The sequence below is a fragment of the Eurosta solidaginis genome, chromosome 2 (genome assembly GCF_040869045.1).
Source record: "Eurosta solidaginis isolate ZX-2024a chromosome 2, ASM4086904v1, whole genome shotgun sequence".
NCBI classification, from domain to species: domain Eukaryota; kingdom Metazoa; phylum Arthropoda; class Insecta; order Diptera; family Tephritidae; genus Eurosta; species Eurosta solidaginis.
Window position 1 is genome coordinate 174,612,477 of NC_090320.1, and position 23,396 is coordinate 174,635,872.

Sequence of the window (23,396 nt, forward strand, 5' to 3'; positions counted from 1 at the left end):
GAAATTTTATTTATTTGGTAATGTCTAGAACAGCGGTTTACTCCTATGTCTTGACAGAGTTGAAGTTTTTCTTTTCCACCTTCGGATTGTTGTTGACGAGTTCAAGACGCGCAGTTTGACACCCCTCCCGATATTTTCGGACGCGATTTTGCAGTCGACCGCTGTTGTATACTTTTACCTTACCTTTAACAATTTACTTAAGTACTATAATAAAAAATGTAAGAAAGTGACAAGAAATTGTTCACTTATTTTTCCACTAAATTCCACTTAAAAGATATCTTATATTTTAAATTTTTATTCAATAATATATGTTGTTTTTAGAAAATAACTTTAAGCCGATCTAAACAAATTTATTTTGGTATTAGTGTTCTTAATGCTGATAGCAACACAAGTCATTTGATACCCATTTTTATAACATCGAACCCATTTTCGATGTAGATAATTAGCATTATATAGCCTAAAATAAGTACAAAATATAGTACCGCGCCGGACGCCGCGCCGACGCGCCGATATTTTTGACATTCGGCGGCGGCGTGCGAAAAACGACCAAAATCGGCGGCGGCGGCGGCGTTTATCGGCGGCGTATATCTCTAATATGAATGTAGGAGTTGGCCAAAAAATCTTCACAGCTTCTGATAGAATTATAGGAAAAATATCATATTGGGCTTGCTTTAAAGGTATTTTGCGTACATTTCAGAATCTATATAGTAATACGCTAACAAAATTTCCATACAATCAATTTACAGGCTGCTTCGCATACTTAGCATACGTAAAATCTTATAAAAGTTTTCGTGCACAAGCGCGCCATTTTTGCGAACAATTATCTAAGTTTTCTAATGCGAATTTCAAAGACCTAAACGTTTATGTATCCCCGCTAAATTCGAAACCACAAATGTTTCACCCACATGTTTCCCATTGTTACCACTAACCTATAATAGCCTCTACCAAAATCCTAAAAATTGTTCCAAAATAATGTGTAGCGTGCCAAAAAATCTTAAATAGAATTAATTTTTAATATATTTATTTTGGCCCAATTTTTTGTTACAATTGTAATTATATGGAGCTTTTCGGCCGATAAAATAAAGACAAAACACAAGGTTTCTCTTTTCCTCCTACGCGTTTCGATGTAATTTTTTCATCTTCATCAGGGAGACTGTATATTTATAATGAAATATGATATAAAACAAAACAAAAATTAACACAATACTTAGTATTACACAATCTACATCACTCCGTTGTTAACATAATACTTACATTCAAAATATAACATTGAAACTTTCAACATCTAACACATAAATAAACAAAACTTGACATTAAATTTACTGCCTCCGTTCATGTTTCCTGCTTCATCCATTGGCTGACAATGCCGTCATATAAGCGCAGTTTATATTGTTGACGTCTTCTTTGAAATTCATTGCAGTATTGATTTTTGTTGTATTCGTAGAGCTTCCAGCGTCATTCGCGTTCGTTCTTTCCCCTCAACGTCTAATGTTTTCGCGTTTTCGAAGTCCGCTGTGTGTCCTTTGTTGGTCAAATGTTCGCATAGTGCTGTTGTTGTTTTTCTATATTTGGCGTCTAGTCTATGTTCGTTTATTCGTACACTTAGCGATCGCTTCGTCGTTCCAATGTATATTTGATTGCAAGTTTCTCCTGCGCTCCCATTACATTTTATTTCGTATACCACATTATGTTGTTGTTCTTTGTCGATTTCGTATTTTGTTTGTGTAAAGATTGTGTTCAAAGTTCGATTTGGTTTATGCGCAAATTTTATAGTGTTGTTGCGTGTGATGCTATACAATGTTTTGTTGTCCGTTAATCCTGGTATGTAATTGACGCCTGCATATATTTGCTTTTCTTTTGCATTCTTTTGTTCAGTGATGCTTTGTGCGCAGTTGGTTTGACTAATGGTTGTTGCTATCCATGCGTCTATTAATGTATTAGGGTAGACATTCTTATATAAAATATTTTTAATTTTTTTAAAATTTGTGGTCATGAACTCCTGTTCACTTAAATTGTAGATTTTCTTTATAAAGCTTATGGCCGTGTTCTTTTTTTGCATCTATGGGTGATTTGAATGGTAGTTTATTATTCTAGATGATGATACGGCTTTAGCATACCAATTAGTTTTTAGGGTTTGGTTCGATTTTATAACTTCGATATCTAGGAAGGGCAACTCGTTGATTTTCTCTTTATCTACTGTAAATTTTATTTTGGTATGTTGGTTATTTAGTGTTTTAAGTATTTCTCCCACGTCCTTAGTTTTAATTATAGCGAATATATCACCTACATATTTGTTTCTGTGTTTGATATATATGTCCTTTAATTTAAGCTCAGCAATGCTGTCGTCAATTATTTTGTTTAAGACTATATCAGCTACAGTGGTCGATAGAGGATTCCCCATAGGCATGCCATACACCTGTTGGTAGAACGTACCATCATAGGTGAAATAGTTGTTATCTCTCAAGCAGAATTCGAGATTGTTTCTTCGATAATGTTGTGTGCATTTCTAGGTCACCCCACTGTTTTATGATCGTATTTATCGCTAGATGAATTGGTATATTAGTAAAGAGGGATACCACGTCGAAAGATACTAGGATTTCATCTTCGGAAATTGTGATATCATTTAAGTTGCGCTTGAGTAAATGATATCACAATTGCTGAAGATGAAATCCTAGTATCTTTCGACGTGGTATCCCTCTTTACTAATATACCAATTCATCTAGCGATAAATACGATCATGTGGTGTGATGGTAGCGTGCTCCGCCTATCACACCGTATGCCCTGGGTTCAACTCCCGGGCAAAGCAACATCAAAATTTTAGAAATAAGATTTTTCAATTAGAAGAAAATTTTTCTAAGCGGGGTCGCCCCTCGGCAGTGTCTGGCAAGCGCTCCGATTGTATTTCTGCCATGAAAAGCTCTCAGTGAAAACTCATCTGCCTTGCAGATGCCGTTCGGAGTCGGCATAAAACATGTAGGTCCCGTCCGGCCAATTTGTAGGGAAAAATCAAGAGGAGCACGACGCAAATTGGAAGAGAAGCTCGGCCTTAGATCTCTTCGGAGGTTATCGCGCCTTACATTTATTTTTTTTAAACGAAACAAAGTCCTTTCGTTTCGTTTATTAACGTTAAGAACGTCAAATTAACGAAATGATTTCGTTTCGTTTTCTGCCATATCAAAACGAAATCAAATCGTTTATAAATTTCAAGCTATGCTGGCAAAGCTGATTGGTGGCGGAGTAATTAAAGGTGAAAGCGTTAGCCAAGCTGATTGCAACTTTTCTCATGAATTTTGACAGTACGAACATTTCTCAGAGAATTTTTGACATTACCACAAACGAATTACACAAACAAATTACATGGAGTTTGTGTGTGCATGTCCGCTCGCTGTTGCCACCTTACGGCTTCACCATGGCTTTAGCATTGCCAGCACAATTCAAACATAAAGTATCACGTTTTTAACGTTAACGAAAGCTTTTCGTTTCGGTTAAAAACGAGATACAATTTATCTTGATAATTTCTTTATCGATAATATTTCGAAGTGTTTCAACGGAAACGGTGGAAATTTTTTGATAAACGATTAGCTTAACGTTAAGGTGCATCCCTGCTTTACACAAACAAAATACAAAATCGACAAAGAACAACAACATAATGTGGTATACGAAATAAAATGTAATGGGAGCGCAGGAGAAACTTGCAATCAAATATACATTGGAACGACGAAGCGATCGCTAATTGTACGAATAAACGAACATAAACTAGACGCCAAAAATAGAAAAACAACAACAGCACTATGCGAACATTTGACCAACAAAGGACACACAGCAGACTTCGAAAACGCGAAGATATTAGACGTTGAGGGGAAAGAACGAACACGAATGACGCTGGAAGCTCTACGAATACAACAAAAAATCAATACTGCAATGAATTTCAAAGAAGACGTCAACAATATAAACTGCGCTTATATGACGGCATTGTCAGCCAATGGATGAAGCAGGAAACATGAATGGAGGCACTAAATTAAATGTAAAGTTTTGTTTATTTATGTGTTATATGTTGAAAGTTTCAATGTTATATTTTGAATGTGAGTATTACGTTAACAACAGAGTGATGTAAATTGTGTAATACTAAGTAATGTGTTAATGATTGTTTTGTTTTATATCATATTTTATTATAAATATACAGTCTCCCTGATGAAGATGAAAAAATTTCATCGAAACGCGTAGGAGGAAAAGAGAAACCTTGTGTTTTGTCTTTATTTTATCGGCCGAAAAGCTCCAAATTATTAGAATTAATTTTTGACCGGCCCAATTTTGTGGCAAATTTCACTTACACGTAAATACATAAGTCTTTATTTAACAGATTCTTTGGTTTTTATTTTAGTTATTTTCAAAAAAACATGAAATAACAAATAATGAGTTAACTTTGTTGAAACTGTCTAAATTCATTTATAAAAATTAATGGCAAATTTGCCCGAAAATGTTTTTGCATTTGCAGATTATACCCCATTTTAAATAAAGTACGTCTTATTCTGAACAAAAAACAAAAACGTTACAAAAATATAACATTAAATTTTTTATATTGTCTTTTATGCTAATTTATTTTATTTCTTATTTTACTTTATTATATATTCTTTTATTTAAACTTAGTTTATTATTTAAATGCAACTTGACTGAATCGGAAAATTTCACGTTGTATATTAAACGAAAAGAAAACGTCCCTTGATTTTAGGTGAAAACGGCAACCGGCATCATGGCGGCCGTATTGCGCAGGCAGTATATTACCCACTATATTTATAATTAGGCTAACTTTGTTGGATTATATATCCATTAATCGGATGTTTAGATCCCATAACCCTAATTTGTTTATGTCGCTTAAAGTTATGAAATCAATTTTATTTTAGTAAATATGTTTGCGTGAAAAATTTCAATGTTTTGTTTGTTTTTCTTTTCTTTCCAAATTATTCTGCTTTGTTATATCTTAGTATTATATTCTTCACAGACGATATTTTATGGTAGATATGGTGCTATATATTCACGAATTGGAGTGTTTACAAATTTAATAAAAATTAATTGCGTAAATAGATCTCAATGGGAATCTCAACATTAAATATCCGAACATTATAATCTTCATATTTCCACAATGATCACACAAAAACCCGGAAAAAAGTCTAAGTGCACTAATAGCGTTTTTATATGGAACTGTTTGTTTTGTTCACTTCACTTAATTTTTTTACAATTTAAGTACCTTATTTTTTTCCTTAATTAAACATTTTTTTAGTAAACTCTGCCTTCTTTTTCATTACATAATTTGTTTATATTTTTATTTTATTTTTTATGAAGGTATCCTCTATTCTACTCGAAATTTTTGTTTTGTGTCACACTTACATATTAGATATGTATTTATACAAAATTAAACGGGTGGCGTGAAATAGGTTAAATTCCTTTAGCAAATTTCTTCGTTTTTAACTAAAAGTTCATGTTTTTTGAATTATGACACTATTGAAGTAAATGGGCGATATATGTATATGGGTGATATAGCCTACTGGGGAACCGAGCTCCCAAAACTAACTTCGGTAGCGCGCCAACGCGGACATTCCGGGTGGTGTGGAAGCCCCTATTTTTCAATTCAATTTCAAGTAATTTCACCATAATTCTATGCCAATTTCATTTGCTTTTACATAATTTTTATATTTTTGTTTAAGGAGCTCCATACCAAAACGTTATAATTACATCTGAAAAGTTTGTAGAAAATTTAAGAAAATACAATCAAAAAGTACAAAGTCTTAGATCAAATTCAAAATTTTAAAGAAAAAGAAGGAAGTCTAAGTTCGGGTGTAACCGAACATTACATACTCAGTTGGGAGCTATGGAGACAATATAAGGGAAAATCACCATGTAGGAAAATGATCCTAGGGTAAGCCTGGAATGTGTTTGTATGACATGTGTATCAAATGGAAGGTACTAAAGAGTATTTTAAGAGGGAGTGGGCCATAGTTCTATAGGTGGACGCCATTTAGGGATATCGCCATAAAGGTGGACCAGGGGTGACTCTAGAATTTGTTTGTACGATATGGGTATCAAACGAGAGGTGTTAATGAGTATTTTAAAAGGGTGTGGGCCTTAGTTCTATAGGTGGACGCCTTTTCGAGATATCGCCATAAAGGTGGACCAGGGGTGACTAGAATGCGTTTGTACAATATGGGTATCAAACGAAAGGTGTTAATGAGTATTTTAAAAGGTAGTGGGCCTTAGTTCTATGGGTGGACGCCTTTTCGAGATATCGTCATAAGGGTGGACAAGGGGTGACTCTAGAATTTGTTTGCAAGATATGGGTATCAAATGAAAGGTGTTAATGAGTATTTAAAAAGGGAGTCGGCCTTAGTTCTATAAGTGGGCGCCTTTTCGAGATATCGCCATAAAGGTGGACCAGGGGTGACTCTAGAATTTGTTTGTACGATATGGGTATCAAATGAAAGGTGTTAATGATTATTTTAAAAGGTCGTGGGCCTTAGTTCTATAGGTGGACGCCTTTTCGAGATATCGCAGGGGTGACTCTAGAATGCGTTTGTACGATATGGGTATCAAATGAAAGGTGTTAATGAGTATTTTAAAAGGTCGTAGGCCTTAGTTATATAGGTGGACGCCTTTTCGAGATATCGCCACAAAGGTGGACCAGGGGTGACCCTAGAATGCGTTTTACAATATGGGTGTCAATCGAAAGGTGCTAATGATTTTTTTAAAAGGGAGTATGCCTTAGTTCTATGGGTGGACGCCTTTTCGAGATATCGCCATAAAGGTGGACCAGGGGTGATTCTAGAATTTGTTTGTACGATATGGGTATCAAATGAAAGGTGGTAATGACTTTTTTAAAATGTAGTGGGCCTTAGTTTTATAGGTGGACGCGTTTTCGGGATATCGTTATAAAGGTAGACCAGGGTTGACTCTAAAATGCACAATATGGGTATCAAACGATAGGTGTTAATGAGTATTTTAAAAGGGAGTGGGCCTCAGTTCTATGGGTGGACGCCTTTTCGAGATATCGCCATAAAGGTGGATCAGGGGTGACTCTAGAATTTGTTTGTACGATATGGGTATCAAATGAAAGGTGTTAATGAGTTTTTTAAAAGAGCGTGGGCCTTAGATCTATAGGTGGACGCCTTTTCGGGATATCGTTATAAAGGTGGACCAGGGTTGACTCTAGAATGCACAATATGGGCATCAAACGATAGTACAATATGGGTATCAAACGATAGGTGTTAATGACTATTTTAAACGGGAGTGGGCCTCAGTTCTATGGGTGGACGCCTTTTCGAGATATCGCCATAAAGGTGGATCAGGAGTGACTCTAGAATTTGTTTGTACGATATGGGTATCAAATGAAAGGTGTTAATGAGTTTTTTAAAAGGGCGTGGGCCTTAGTTCTATAGGTGGACGCCTTTTCGAGATATCGCCATAAAGGTGGACCAGGGGTGACTCTAGAATTTGTTTGTACGATATGGGTATCAAATGAAAGGTGGTAATGACTTTTTTAAAATGGAGTGGGCCTTAGTTTTATAGGTGGACGCGTTTTCGGGATATCGCCATAAAGGTGGACCAGGGGTGACTCTAGAATTTGTTTGTACGATATGGGTATCAAATGAAAGGTGGTAATGACTTTTTTAAAATGGAGTGGGCCTTAGTTTTATAGGTGGACGCGTTTTCGGGATATCGTTATAAAGGTAGACCAGGGTTGACTCTAAAATGCACAATATGGGTATCAAACGATAGGTGTTAATGAGTATTTTAAAAGGGAGTGGGCCTCAGTTCTATGGGTGGACGCCTTTTCGAGATATCGCCATAAAGGTGGATCAGGGGTGACTCTAGAATTTGTTTGTACGATATGGGTATCAAATGAAAGGTGTTAATGAGTTTTTTAAAAGAGCGTGGGCCTTAGATATATAGGTGGACGCCTTTTCGAGATATCGCTATAAAGGTGGACCAGGGGTGACTCTAGAATTTGTTTGTACGATATGGGTATCAAATAAAAGGTGTTAATGAGTATTTTAAAAGGGTGTGGGCCTTAGTTCTATAGGTGGACGCCTTTTCGAGATATCGCCATAAAGGTGGACCAGGGGTGACACTAGAATGCGTTTGTACAATATGGGTATCAAACGAAAGGTGTTAATGAGTATTTTAAAAGGTAGTGGGCCTTAGTTCTATGGGTGGACGCCTTTTCGAGAAATCGTCATAAGGGTGGACAAGGGGTGAATCTAGAATTTGTTTGCACGATATGGGTATCAAATGAAAGGTGTTAATGAGTATTTTAAAAGGTCGTGGGCCTTAGTTCTATAGGTGGACGCCTTTTAGAGATATCGCCACAAAGGTGGACGACGGGTGACCCTAGAATGCGTTTTACAATATGGGTATCAAACGAAAGGTGCTAATGAGTATTTTAAAAGGGAGTGGGTCTTAGTTCTATAGGTGGACGCCTTTTCGAGATATCGCCATAAAGGTGGACCAGGGTGACTCTAGAATGCGTTTGTACAATATGGGTATCAAACGAAAGGTGTTAATGAGTATTTTAAAAGGTAGTGGGCCTTAGTTCTATGGGTGGACGCCTTTTCGAGATATCGTCATAAGGGTGGACAATGGTGACTCTAGAATTTGTTTGCACGATATGGGTATCAAACGAAAGGTGTTAATGAGTATTTTAAAAGGTCGTGGGCCTTAGTTCTATAGGTGGACGCCTTTTCGAGATATCGCCAAAAAGGTGGACCAGGGGTGACCCCAGAATGCGTTTTACAATATGGGTATCAAACGAAAGGTGCTAGTGAGTATTTTAAAAGGGAGTGGGCCTTAGTTCTATAGGTGGACGCCTTTTCGAGATATCACCATAAAGGTGGACCAGGGGTGACTATAGAATTTGTTTGTACGATATGGGTATCAAATGAAAGGTGTTAATGATTATTTTAAAAGGTCGTGGGCCTTAGTTCTATAGGTGGACGCCTTTTCGAGATATCGCAATAAAGGTGGACCAGGGGTGACTCTAGAATGCGTTTGTACGATATAGGTATCAAACGAAAGGTGTAAATGAGTATTTTAAAAGGTCGTGGGCCTTAGTTCTATAGGTGGACGCCTTTTCGAGATATCGCCATAAAGGTGGACCAGGGGTGACTCTAGAATTTGTTTGTACGATATGGGTATCAAATGAAAGGTGTTAATGATTATTTTAAAAGGTCGTGGGCCTTAGTTCTATAGGTGGACGCCTTTTCGAGATATCGCAATAAAGGTGGACCAGGGGTGACTCTAGAATGCGTTTGTACAATATGGGTATCAAACGAAAGGTGTTAATGAGTATTTTAAAAGATAGTGGGCCTTAGTTCTATGGGTGGATGCCTTTTCGAGATATCGTCATAAGGGTGGACAAGGGGTGACTCTAGAATTTGTTTGCACGATATGGGTATCACATGAAAGGTGTTAATGAGTATTTAAAAAGGGAGTCGGCCTTAGTTCTATAGGTGGGCGCCTTTTCGAGATATCGACATAAAGGTGGACCAGGGGTGACTCTAGAATTTGTTTGTACGATATGGGTATCAAATGAAAGGTGTTAATGATTATTTTAAAAGGTCGTGGGCCTCAGTTCTATAGGTGGACGCCTTTTCGAGATATCGCAATAAAGGTGGACCACGGGTGACTCTAGAATGCGTTTGTACGATATGGGTATCATATGAAAGGTGTTAATGAGTATTTTAAAAGGTCGTGGGCCTTAGTTCTATAGGTGGACGCCTTTTCGAGATATCGCCATAAAGGTGGACCAGGGGTGACTCTAGAATTTGTTTGTACGATATGGGTATCAAATGAAAGGTGGTAATGACTTTTCTAAAATGGAGTGGGCCTTAGTTTTATAGGTGGACGCGTTTTCGGGATATCGTTATAAAGGTGGACCAGGGTTGACTCTAGAATTTGTTTGTACGATATGGGTATCAAACGAAAGGTGTTAATGAGTTTTTTAAAAGGGCGTGGGCCTTAGATCTATAGGTGGACGCCTTTTCGAGATATCGCTATAAAGGTGGACCAGGGGTGACTCTAGAATTTGTTTGTACGATATGGGTATCAAATGAAAGGTGTTAATGATTATTTTAAAAGGTCGTGGGCCTCAGTTCTATAGGTGGACGCCTTTTCGAGATATCGCAATAAAGGTGGACCAGGGGTGACTCTAGAATGCGTTTGTACGATATGGGTATCAAATGAAAGGTGTTAATGAGTATTTTAAAAGGTCGTGGGCCTTAGTTCTATAGGTGGACGCCTTTTCGAGATATCGCCATAAAGGTGGACCAGGGGTGACTCTAGAATTAGTTTGTACGATATGGGTATCAAATGAAAGGTGGTAATGACTTTTTTAAAATGTCAATGTCTACACACTAACCAGGGCGTACATCCATGGTTTTGTGGTTACAATGAAACAAAGCCCGAAATACTTATCATTGCGGAGATGATTAGAGAAATTATATGTTCATTGTCTATGTCAATTTAAATGAAGAATAGCAGTTATGTACATATGTACTAATAATTATTTTATTCAATATTATTTTGTTCAAAAGAGAAGAAGTGTATATGCCAATTTAAATCAGGAACAGCAGTTATGTATGTACATATGTGTAAATAATTATTTTATTCAAAATAAATATGAAAGAACATATTTCCAAAATAAAACATTTCTTCCAAAGTTCCTTTGTGTGCCGAACGATAAAATTTTCAGCATTTTGCTCGCTTTTGTAATGTTGCATACAGAATCGATACAGGTTTATTGTAGAAATTTATGTTCATTAACATTCATCAAACTTTATTCTGTTAACCAAACATTTAAAATTCTGTTCAACCAGACAGCCGATGGTGAATTCCTTCCCGCGAATTTACGAGTTTTGACAGTTCACACTGAAATTCGTCAGATGTTTGTTCTCATTGCTCGATTTTCCCTGACATAGTTTAACTGACAAATTGAGTTGAAATTCTACTAAAAACCCGAGCTAATTCATTTTCTCAGATCACTTGGGGTATTCATGTCATCTTGAAATTATTTCGATGTAGTGTATTTTAATTTTGTGTACTGATTAAAAATATAATCAAATAACCCGATATTTAGGCTTGAGTTAATAACTGAATTCAATTTTAATCAATCCAGAATGTTTTCTGATATACAAAAACATTTTGTTCATTAATAAAAAAAATTCAAATCAAAATTAGGAAAATGTCTTATATTCTATTTTCCTAATTCTAAGTTAATTTTGTTTTGAGTGTTTTTAGCGCAATCTGTTAAGGGACGAGGTACTAGCTTTAAAAGAGAAAGAAGCCTTATTGCTGAACAAACAAAGGTGTCTCACGGAGAAATTATTGAAAACCGAAAGGGAACTATACACGGCCCATGATGTAATAAAGGAGCAGCAGCATATCATGCTACGGAATGAGTCTTCACAAAAGGATTGCACAAAACGTCTTCAGGATGCAAACAATGAGCTCAAACGGCAATTCAATGCTTTGTGCGGTGATTATAAACAGCTAGAAGAAGAGTTCAGGTATTTTACAAGCTTTCCGTATAATTGGGCCGTACGAATAAAAAATCCTCGATTGCTTTTTTAAGATTTCAAAGGCTAACTCACTGACGCATTCTAAAATCAATGCGATGGGAGTAAAATGCTATACGAGAGGTTATCGCCACTCTCTATATGTACTACTCCGCTATAGCATTATTATTTATCCATCGTTAAGAGTCGTATGCAGTTCTAAAAAAACCCAAAAGTCTTACACATATCTCAAGAAAATTCTACGGCAGCTCTGGTTTTACTAAGAAATAATAACAAAGTTAAACATTCGTTAAAATCAATTAAAATTCAATATTCTATGTCCATTGCGCATCGTCAAACGTCAAAAATTCTTGTCTGTTCCTATTTCCATGCTAAAGAAGTTATTCAAAATATTTCTTTAGCGCTAACACTAGAACTGCGAATGGCTCTTAAGGCCTAAAAAACATAAACAATTTTAAAGCGTTAATGCTTTGACATCATCATAAGATAACAATTTAATGCCTTGCTGCTTTCTTCGTTTCGGCCGTGACAAATAAACAAGAAAAACACTTGCTTTCTTGGAGTTAACATTAAAAAATATTTTGTTTGCTTCATATTTGAATGAGGTTTTGAAAATAGTTTTTAATTAAAAATGATTCCAAAAAAAAAATTATCTATGAAAATTTTTTTCAATGGTAATTTATTCATACATTTTCTTAAGGTACATACATACATTTTCATTCCAATAATTATCTAAATAAAACTTTATTCGAATAATGTCTAGCTATGCCGAAGCACATTCGATATGTTGTTTCATCGGTTACGTTGCGTCAACAACGCACACGCCTTTATTGCTTCTCAATTTACAACGGCAATTATGCAACGGCAACGCCGAAAAAACACAAAACTAATTCATTACATTTTGCTGGCGTTGTGAATAAATTCTTGTAATGTCTTAAAATTTATAAAATATCTTACAATTTTCATCTGGTCTCAATGTAATTTTAAAAATAATTTTGTATTCGTTGTTGTTGCAGCAGTGCTTCGCCCCATCCAATAGGTGCGACCAGGGACGCAACAAATTAAATGGGGTTACACTGAAATGACAGCCCTTGGTCGAGAAAAATCCGGTAAATAGAACCACTGCCTTGGGAAATTTTTGCTATTTTCAATTTTTTAACATGACAAAAATTCAAAATGTTTGATTTGTACCAAGCAAAAGTGACCTACGCCAAAATAACGCAAAATTCGTATGTGATTTTGCCTTTATTGTCATCTAGTTGTGCTTTTTTCGAAGAGTTTTAACTTTGCATTCGCCTTTTAAACCTATTCTAGTACTAACACCATGTTTTTCATATAAATTAGAGTTAACCCCTTCTATCCGCATTTTGCAGAAAGTGTATGTAAACATAATTTTCAATATTTAAAGTTGAAATAGGTAAGCAATGGTCCGATTTGCTTGAAACCAGGTACAGAGACACCGCTATGGCTACATTATCATTGAGAAACTTTTCTTTCCGGGAAGTTGACCATGGAAGACCTAATCTAAAAAATAGGATTTATGGTGCCGCTCGCTTGGTACAGAGGTACTTATTTAACTAGGCTTATATTTGGGAAACTTTTCTTTCCGGGAAGTGGACCAGGGCGACCTAATATAAATAAGTTTCATTTATGGTGGGATTTTCTTTAAATTTGGTTCAGGGATGCGTTCTAGACCAGATTATTATTTGAAAAGCTTTTATTTTCGGAAAGATAGAGAGGTATAAGGGTAAAATAATGAAAAGAGATAAAAAGGGAGAAAAATGGGACGGAAAAGGTAGACGACGCGCTGGGTAAAAGCCAGGCGTTTTTACATTACGATTATGTTCTTATTCTTTTAAGAGGATATTTTTTACGTGGGGTTGACTGATAAAACATGTTGAAAGGTATTAGAATTCGCGTTTTGAGTTCGATATCAATAAACCGAGGGTGGAAAAAAAATTCTTATTGTTGTTGTTGTTTTATCGGCCTTCATGGTTAATGTTTAAATAATAGTCAAGCTCTAAGCCAGATCAAATATATATAAATTTAAACCACAAAATGATTAGGTGTAAACATATATTTGCCAATTTTTATTTTTGTCAATATTTCGACTTCATTCTGAAGTCATCTTTAGGACTGAAAACATTAATAATATAAAAAACAAGAAACATAAAATATTACCAAAATACACACACCGTGGAATACACCTGGTGGACTAACTTAACAATTTAAAAAATATACATAAATACAAAGGAAGAGTGTTTAAGGAACTAAAAAACAGTAATGTAAAAAAAATATTACACAAACAACAAAACGTTAATTTATAAGTAGGCGACGCCAAACATGATGAATGTACAAACGGACAAACACCTGCTGCTTATTAAATTCCTGTAGGCAGAGGCGCACTTCTCTGTATCCGCATTAAAATTCATGCGTTGATCTCTTGGAGTATTAATGATATGCAGCATCAGAGTTGCCATATTTTTTTTCCAAGTCGTCAGACGCCGCTCAAAAAATCGTCAAAAATCATCATATCTATAAGTTAGGACGAAGTTGGGTTATTACCAGGGGACGTACGATTGTATTCGCCGGAAACCAAAATAAGATCCCCGGATTTCATTCAACAATATTAACTTTAAAAGTGCTTTTCTGAAAATTGTCTTTGATTGTTATTTTTTGTTGTAACATACAACATATAAAATCGTTTTTAATTCATTTCGTTTTATTTTATAAATAACAAAAACGTCTTAAAAGATAAATTTTGTATTACATACAAAAGGTACTTGTTTTCAGTCATTTCAACAATTATTTTCCTTTTGTTTCATTTGAGCTCGAATCGAACCTCGCATAAACGCAAGGCCATATGCAAAGAATCAATTTTTTTCCAGCAACTTCTTTGGGATCCATGAAAGTTAAGTTCTGTAGAACAACATTGTTAAAATCAAAACGCTTTCTAATTTGTTTACACAATTACGAAATTTGGCTTCTTCTTGCTCGGAAATGTTAGAGGCGATAAGCTTATCCATCGCATAAACTCCTATATAAATCTGATCACTTTGCAATATATTTGAAATGTTTTTATAATCTATAATTTCTATGTTGTCTAATACTGTTTTCACACAGAAACTTAATGATGTCATTTCACCTTCTAATGAAATCGTAAATTTTTTGCTTTCACACAGAAGTAACTGCTCGATTAGTATGAAAGATGAAATGTCAAGCGAATAAAATGACAATGCTATATGACAGACAATCATGGCGGAACGATACAAGGTGGCAGCATGGTGACATACCTACAAACAAAAAAATTCCATGTACTTGTAAATTCGATGGACACATGTCAAAATCGTACTGCGCCGGTAGTTGATGTATCAAATCAAATAAAAAAGGTTATAATCAGCTGTTCCATGCGGCCACCTTGTATCGTTCCGCCATGCAGACAATGACATTTACTTTGACAAATGACATTTTTAAGCACTGAACACACCAAAAACTAAGAAGCGGAACGCGGCCAACAGAGTTGCATTGTGCTTTTGACTTCATTAGCATTCGATTAGCTACTAATGAAATAATTATAGATTCGAATTTTGTAGGGAAGATTGAGCTTAATGTAGAAAACTGCTTTTATTATTCAATAAGCCGTCCGTGTGAAAACAGTATAATGTAATACATTCTGGCTTTACAAAATTATACATATATACTTAAATAAATAATACTTAAATAAAGTCTTACCGAATACATATTATGTAATTGAAGCCCCTCACTCTAGAAAATTTTACACTCAGAGAAAACCGCCGTTCTAAAATCCAGCACAACCGGACTCAATTCAAGCTTTTCATGTTCTTACTTTTTTGCACTTGAAAAACGAACGACCTTTTTTCAAAACAACAACCTTGTTCTTGAACTGACAACCATTTTCTTGAAAAGAGAACGGCCGGTCTTCAAATATGAACAAATGTTCTATTAATGAGAACAATGTTCTCCAATTAAGAACAATGTTCTTAAATTAAGTTCAAGAAAAAAGAAACGGTATAATTCGTTGGTACTACAATGTTAAATACAACATTTGGCACAAGTTATCAAGCAGCTGTAGTGGCCCAGCGGCTGTGATGTTGCAGTTGCAATCGTGTGGCGAGAGTTCGATCACCGTCAAACTCTGAAGTTTTTTAAAACGATTTTTTTATATTCTATTTTTTAACTCTTATTTTTCCTTCAGCTCCATTCACATATGCACAGGTAATTCTCAAACTTGTTATGAAATGTTTTAAATATATATTCAGATTGCATCATCAAATAAGAAAAATTTCTCGATAAGAGAAATACATGAAAAAATGCATTGGCTTTTAATAATAATTTTTCTGTTATTAATATTTTTTACTAATAACAAAAAACTTATTTATTAATAAAAAATAAATGGGTAATAATTTAAAAATAACTTCCTCACACTAATGATCAAGCACAACCCGTTCTTGAATTGAAACCGAAAACTGTTAAATCGACCACAAAACGTTCTCGAAGCGTGTGAACGAAAAATCTTAAATCAAGCCCAAGTAGTGTTTGAAATGAGCACGGGAGGTTCACGCATCAATACCAAACTGGTCATAAAATACGAACGGTTTGCTTGGAAAAACTGTTCTTAAAAAAGCCCATCGGTCACGAGTTAAGAAAAAACGTACTTAACAGAGTTTTGTCAACGAATGTTCTTCATTTTGAACTTGTTTCGTTCGTTTTAGAACGATTTTTTCTCTGAGTATATTAACTTTATTAATATTTTGAAGGATATGCTTCAAGAAGGAGAGATAAATTTCATTCATGTCATCCAAGTTATCAAGAATGGGTTTTGCACTGTCTATTTTGTCAACATTAACAGCGAAGCTAAAAAATATTTTTAATGGCTCATAAAGTTCTAATACCCTGTATACTACTGCCTCTAAGGATAGCCAGCGAGTTTGACATGGATGCAGCTTCTTTTTTGGCTGCAATTCCAATAGCGCAAATATATTTTTCAATTGAGTAGGTACTTCTCTGAGAACTATTGGAAACGTAATTATACACATTGCGCACCAATGTTTCTACACTGCTGGGTAGCTTTAAGCAGGCATACGAAGAGCAAAGCGCCAAAGAATGACATACACATTTAAAGGTAATATTGTTAGGAATTTTTTCAAGAATTCGGGCGACCGAATGCTTCGAGCCGGTCATGTTATTGGCTCCGTCTGCAGCAAAGGCTATCATATTTTTAGTATAAGGTATACAATGTTCAATAAAGCTTGTACCTCAATTTTAAATATATGTAATTTCTTGGTGTTTGGATATTTAAAACAAATCTTACATAGAAGGCTTAAATCGGCATTTTTCATTACAAAATCGTCCAAGCATCGTTCTAGTTGAAAATCGTCAAAATGACGACGGCGTCGTCAATCTGTCAACGCTGTGCAGCATCTCTAATGTAAATCTCTTTTTATACCCTCTCTCTATTTGGAATATAGCTACGTTTTCTAAATCTGGAGAATGACCGGTGGCTCTGCAATATTGAGTTAAATCCGTTTTGTGGGTATAAGGCTGGCCTCAGTTTTTTATGTTAGATTTATGCACGGAAATCCTTGTCTTCAGTTTAGATTTTGTAGTGCCCACATATACTTTATTGCATACGAGGGACCCGTCACCCTTGCATGGAATTTTGTATATTACGTCAGATTTATCATATTTTTCTATTTTGTCCTTGGTATTACTAAACAATTTTTGCATTGCATTATTGTATGTAAATGTCAATTGCACCCGCTCCTGGTCATATATATTCGAATATTCGAAGAACATGATTGGAAAATATGTGCCATTCTGAAAGTCATTGGAATGCTATGTGGTCTACAAAGTGGATACACAAAATACTGTTGCTTTCTATGCAAATGGGATAGCCGAGCTTGTCAAGACCACTACATCATAAAGGATTGGCCAGAACGAATCAAGTTACAAGTTGGGGTGGATAACATAAAATATTTGCCACTTATAAAGAAGGAAAAAATAATTCTGCCGCCGCTCCACATCAAGCTCGGCCTTATCAAAAACTTTGTCAAGGCTTTGGACAAAGAAGGCGAAGCTTTTCATCATTTGAAGACAATCTTTCCAGAGATTTCAGAAGCAAAAATAAAGGAAGGGATTTTTGTGGGACCGCAAATAAGGAAAATGATGACCAATAACCATTTCAAAGAGCTATTGCCACCAGTGGAGGCAGCAGCTTGGGATTCTTTTGAAAAGGTCGTTACTTCTTTTTTAGGCAAACACAGAAGTCCTAACTATGAGATGATAGTGAACAGCTTAATCAAAAGCTATGCAGAAATGGTAAATAAAAAACATTTAAGACCGTTTTCTCAGTTAACTTTAAAACCTATCTGCCTGATAAACAAAAAATTTGTATGAAAATTTTTAAATTTACATGAGAATATATAGCCCTACATCTGAATTCCTCGTCCAGTTCCGAACAAACAAGAACGAGAAAAATTTGTTCTGAATTGAAAGATAAATCCAGCCTAAGAAAATTATATACTAATATGTCACTTATGTATTTATCTAATATACTTTTTTATTTTCTTTCAGTATTAAATATGCCTTTAAAAATTCATTTTCTACACTCCCATTTACATTTTTTTCTCGCAAAATCTTGGCGTCGAAAGTGACGAGCAGGACGAAAGGTTTCACCAGCAAATAAAAGTGATTTAAAGTCGGTATTAAGGATTCTGGGATGTCGCTATGATGGGTGACTACTGTTGGTTTCTCATAAGAGAAACCGATCCTAATTTAAATAAGCGTCAAAACGAGACACATAACTTTTTCAATTATAAAATAAGATCATAGAGTTAAGACAGAATCATATGTACATATGCTATTATTTGTAGGGTACTTAAGTTTTAATATATGGATATATTTATTTGAATACTTATAACTTTTGTATAAGTTCATCGATTTTGTTGAACGAAATCTAACTTTTTTTTATAATAAAACAGAGCTTAGAGGGGAAAAAAATCTACAAAAAAATAAAAAGTTTTCGAGATCTTTTCTCGCAAAGTACAAATTTTTTTATATTTTTACAAAAAAGTTTTAAAAATCCGTAATGATTGTTCGTTATCTATGAATCTGCAGAACCTAGCAAAAAGTGTTGTATGCACAGTTTATGGCAAACTTTATTGCCTTTTAAAAGCTTTACCGTTTTGGAATTGCTAATTTCGTTCTTGGACCCAAAAAACGATAATTCGTAAATATCTCAAACACGTTATCATAGAATTAAAAATAACCTTGATTTTCGAAATCAGGGGGTGATTTTACATAGGAATTTCATAATGGCGTATCTGGTGCATTTTGGATGTACACCAGTGTAATTGGGCTGGTGCGAGTCGCATGCTCGCCACAGGTGTTGTGTTGTATTCCACAACACGATATTGATAGTTTTCCGCGTCACGAGCTTCGACACTACGTTTCAAAATATTCTTAATCGCAATACTTTTCTCTGCTAATCCATTGCTTTGTGGATACCGAGGGCTTGAGAATTTCATTATGATATTATACTCATTCGCGAATGCTTCAGATTCACGTGAGTTGAATGGTACGTTATCCGATTTAATTATTGTTGGATATCCAATTTTATCGAAGTTGTTTTTAAGTTTATTTATGAGGTTACTCGCTGTTTTATTTTTCAAGCGTTCTACGATTAAATATCCCGAATACGTGTCTATGTATGACAAAAAATCCGATCCCGCGTATTTGAACAAGTCCGCTGATACCAGATAAAACGGATACTATGGTGGCTCCCCTTGAATCAGCTCTTCTTTTTGATTGTTCCGTGTGAACTTCTCACAAATGACACAGGATTTTACGAATTCCTTTATCTGACCGTTCATACCTGGCCAATAATAATGCATTCTTGCACGTGCAAGAGTCTTTCCGATTCCACGATGTGGGGCGTGTTGCCATTTTCTGAGTCGGTCTCGTAATTCTAATGGAATTACTAGTCTATGATCGCGAAAAAGTAAGCCGTTTTCAAAATGCAGTTCATTTTTGAATCCATAAAAATCGCGGCTCACATCGTCCAGTAGATGATAATTCGGCCAACCGTTCTCAACATATCGACAAATCCGTAAAAATTTCTCATCACGTTCAATGATTGGACGACAAAAAGCATAGTTTTGCTTCGATAAACACACCGATTTCGTTACTGAATCAATAATTCCCGTTAAATCGGGCTTGTAAACAACAGTCAAGCTGGGATATTTAAAAAGTGCCATGAACATTCGCTGTGAATTCACGTCCATACAAATAAAAATGAAATCGTTGACACGCGAAGACAATTGCCAACAACTCCTTATATATATCTGAGCCCACTTTTGTTCGCTTTTACTTAATGTTCGCGATGCGTATGCTGCTGGCTGTTCATTATGGAGAATTGTACAACCCAATCCGTCCTTTGACGAATCCGTTTGCACAACAACCGGTGACTTCGGATCGTACATTGCCAGCACCGGTTCCGATGGTCTTAATCAAATTTTTAAACTCGGTTTCATGCTCTTCCGTCCATTTATATTCAACACCATTTCGGGTTAAATTTTGCAATCCCGCTGATTGCTTTGAAATATTAGGAATGAATTTTGCCAAATATTTCAGAAGTCGCAGAGAACGTAATACCGCCGGCTTATTTTCTGACCTTTTTGTTTTCAAAATTGCGTCCCAATATTTCGAACCTATTATTACCTTCCCGTCCGATAAAATATTTCCCATGAATTTGACCTCGTATTTACGGTACTGAATCTTTTCCGGGTTAAATTTAATATTATTCTTCCGCGCTCTTTCAATTACTTTATTCATAATCCGTTCGTTCCTCCCCGGTTTTCGCACCAATACCAATATCGTCATAGTAAATTGACAACCTCGATGTCTCCAAACATTCCAATCATTTCTCGCTAAAACAACTCTGGCACGAAATTCACCCCAAACGGTACGCGATTAAACTTGAATTGGCCAAACGGGGTCATAAACGTTGTTAAAACGGAAATCGCTTCGTCTAATTCCCTTTGCCAATATCCGCTTTTCAAATCAAGAACCGAAAAGACGCGTTTATTTGCTATGCCCGATACTAAGTCATCAAATGTTGGCATCAAAAAATGTTCGCGTCTAATACATGCATTTAGTGGTTTCGTATCTAAACAAATTCGAAGTTCACCCTGGCTTTTCCACGATTTGCTAATTATTGACCCAGTCGGTTGGGTAATCAACAGGTGAAATGGTTCCTTCCTGTACCATTTTGTTCAATTGTAACTTCAATTTATCCGTTAATGCGAGCGGTATCCGTTTCTTATAATGAAGGACCGGTTTTGAATTTTCCTTCAAATTAATCGAAAATTTCCTTGGAAATTTACCCAAACCTTCAAAAATATCACTATTGTTTTTTAAAAATTCTTCCTTCGTTAATGTCAAACACGCGACCGAAGCCCACATCATTTCGCTTAACCAATCCAAATCTTTCACATGATTCAAGACCGAGTATCGGTTCACACGCGTCATTCACGACAATAAAGTGAGAAGACTGTTCCTTTTTTGACTTTTGATCAATACATTTTAATACAACTGTTCCAAAAACATTTACTTTATTCCCATTATAATCAAAGACCAAATAATTTTCATTTTCCAATTTTGTTTTTAATTTTTTTAACATTTTCATCGGAATGCAATCTACCTCTGATCCAGTGTCGATTTTAAACCTAACCAATTGATTTCCTATCTGGTACTCCTTATACCATCGCTTCTTATGATTTCCTACGTTTTTCGAGTTTATTCTATAACCACGATTTATTTTAATATCCCTATCCGCACTTCCATCAATGATTTTCACAAACTTATCTGAGCTATCCCAGTCAAGCGAATATTGTGGCTGTTAACAATATTAATGTTGTTGTCCGATTTTCCATATCCATTGTTTTCTGATTTGATTCCTTTGTTGTCCATTTGCTTTCCTTTTGATTTGCAAAATCGCTGGAAATGGCCCTTGCGTCCACATGATCGACAATTGATATCCTTAGCCTTGCACGATTGCAAATGATTTACTGTGAATTCATTTCCACAATTGTGAAAGCGACGTGTTATAGCATCGATTGTTTCCTTTGACTGATGCTCCGCCACCCTGTTGACACTTGATTGATGATTTGTGTTCACCAAAATCTTATTTTCTTTGGCTACTACAAATGTTATGCACATTACAATGACTTTCTCTAGGGGCTCATCCTTGGCATCCAATAACTTCAACTGCAATTTCTTGTCGTACAGGCCAATGATGATGCGATCGTTCAGCATACGCTCGTTGTATGATACTCCATTACAGCTGTATTCACAAAACTCAATTTGCTTACGGAGTTCTGTTTCAAATTCAACAAATGGTTGCTTCTCTTTCTGCAAAATGTTGTTGAATTTCAACAATTCCATTGTTATATTCTTCTTTGGGATGCAATATTCGTCAAATGCTTTCAACACTTCATCCAATGTTCGTTGATTGGCTGCTGCGCCACCACTGTTTTGATTCCTTTCCACATTCTGAGCTACGATTCCAAGAATTCCATTTTCTGTCCTATCCATTGTTCAACTATATACAGGTTGGCTCATCTGTAAAGCAAAAAAATATGTCTGTTCAAATTGTCAAAATCTGTGTATTGGTGTTGGTGCGAATGGTATGGAATGGAAACATAAAACTTAGCAGTTTTTGTATGTGTAAGTAAAATGTTGCCAATGTGTTGGTTTCATTTTGAGTTTGCTATCTCCTTTTGACAATCCCTTCGACCATGCAATGACATAAATAAAATCAGCTGATGAGATGAGCCAACCTGTACATAATTGAACCATGGTCCTATCATATGCAGACAATGTGTCGTAAATTTCTCGTGCTTGCCGACCAATTAGCCACACAATGGTGGCAATTTTTGTTGATTCGGTTCCCGTTGTTTTGTCAGCTGCCCGCATGTACATTAAAAATTCATTTTTCCATGCTCGCCGTTCTTTTTTCCATGTTTGGGCAATCCAACTCCTCCAATGGCCGTTCGTTTGACATTATTTCGCGTTATTTGTTTGACTTTCCACCAATATTTACGATAAATATTTTCCGATGATTATTTTTTGATCATATCCACTTTTCGGATTATGCTGCTCCCATTATCCGGCGATTTTCCGCTTTTCGTATGCTATTTCACCACAACTTGCAATATTGCGTATAGTTTCACAATGTGACGTCACCCTTTTACTTTGAACTCCTTTTTTTGATATCGAACACGCTGTGTCTTCCGAAAAATTCAATGAGTTTCAATAATCCACTTTCCAAAATATGATCTAATACTCTTTTTCAAGTTTTACTTCTGACATCATGTAATAATTGTGGTATTTATTATATTTAATAGCCAGTTGTATTTTATTTGTAATAACAATATGTAATTTAATGATGATAAAAATGTTGTCACGCCGATGGTTGATGCTCAACTGAACAGCTCGAATACGATTATGAAAATACATTGATGGGTGTGTTCAAAAACTATACAAATATGTCAAAGAACTTGTGGCGACGCCCTGTGGCAACAATCTTATAATAATCTAGTGTTGCTTGTTCAATACCGAACAAGCATTATTATTACAACATCACTAGGCAACAACAAAAACATGAAGCAAGTCACACTGGTGTACATGAACACATAAATCATTATTTATACACATACATAGAACGCGGCGGAGAGATATTTCACGCACACACATGTAGTCATCAGCGGAAATGTTACATACGCATATGACTATGAGAAACACTTAAACTACAAA

General features: G+C 35.5%; 1 protein-coding gene across 1 annotated transcript in view; it reads left to right on the forward strand.

The window, feature by feature from the left end:
- The window catches only part of LOC137240337 (golgin subfamily A member 6-like protein 1), a 205,810-nt gene that overhangs the window by 43,235 nt on the left and 139,179 nt on the right, over window positions 1–23,396 (forward strand). Inside the window, exon 3 of the mRNA XM_067766443.1 lies at window positions 11,284–11,552. Coding sequence (XP_067622544.1) covers window positions 11,284–11,552 — 269 coding nt within the window. The remainder of the gene's footprint in view (window positions 1–11,283; window positions 11,553–23,396) is intronic.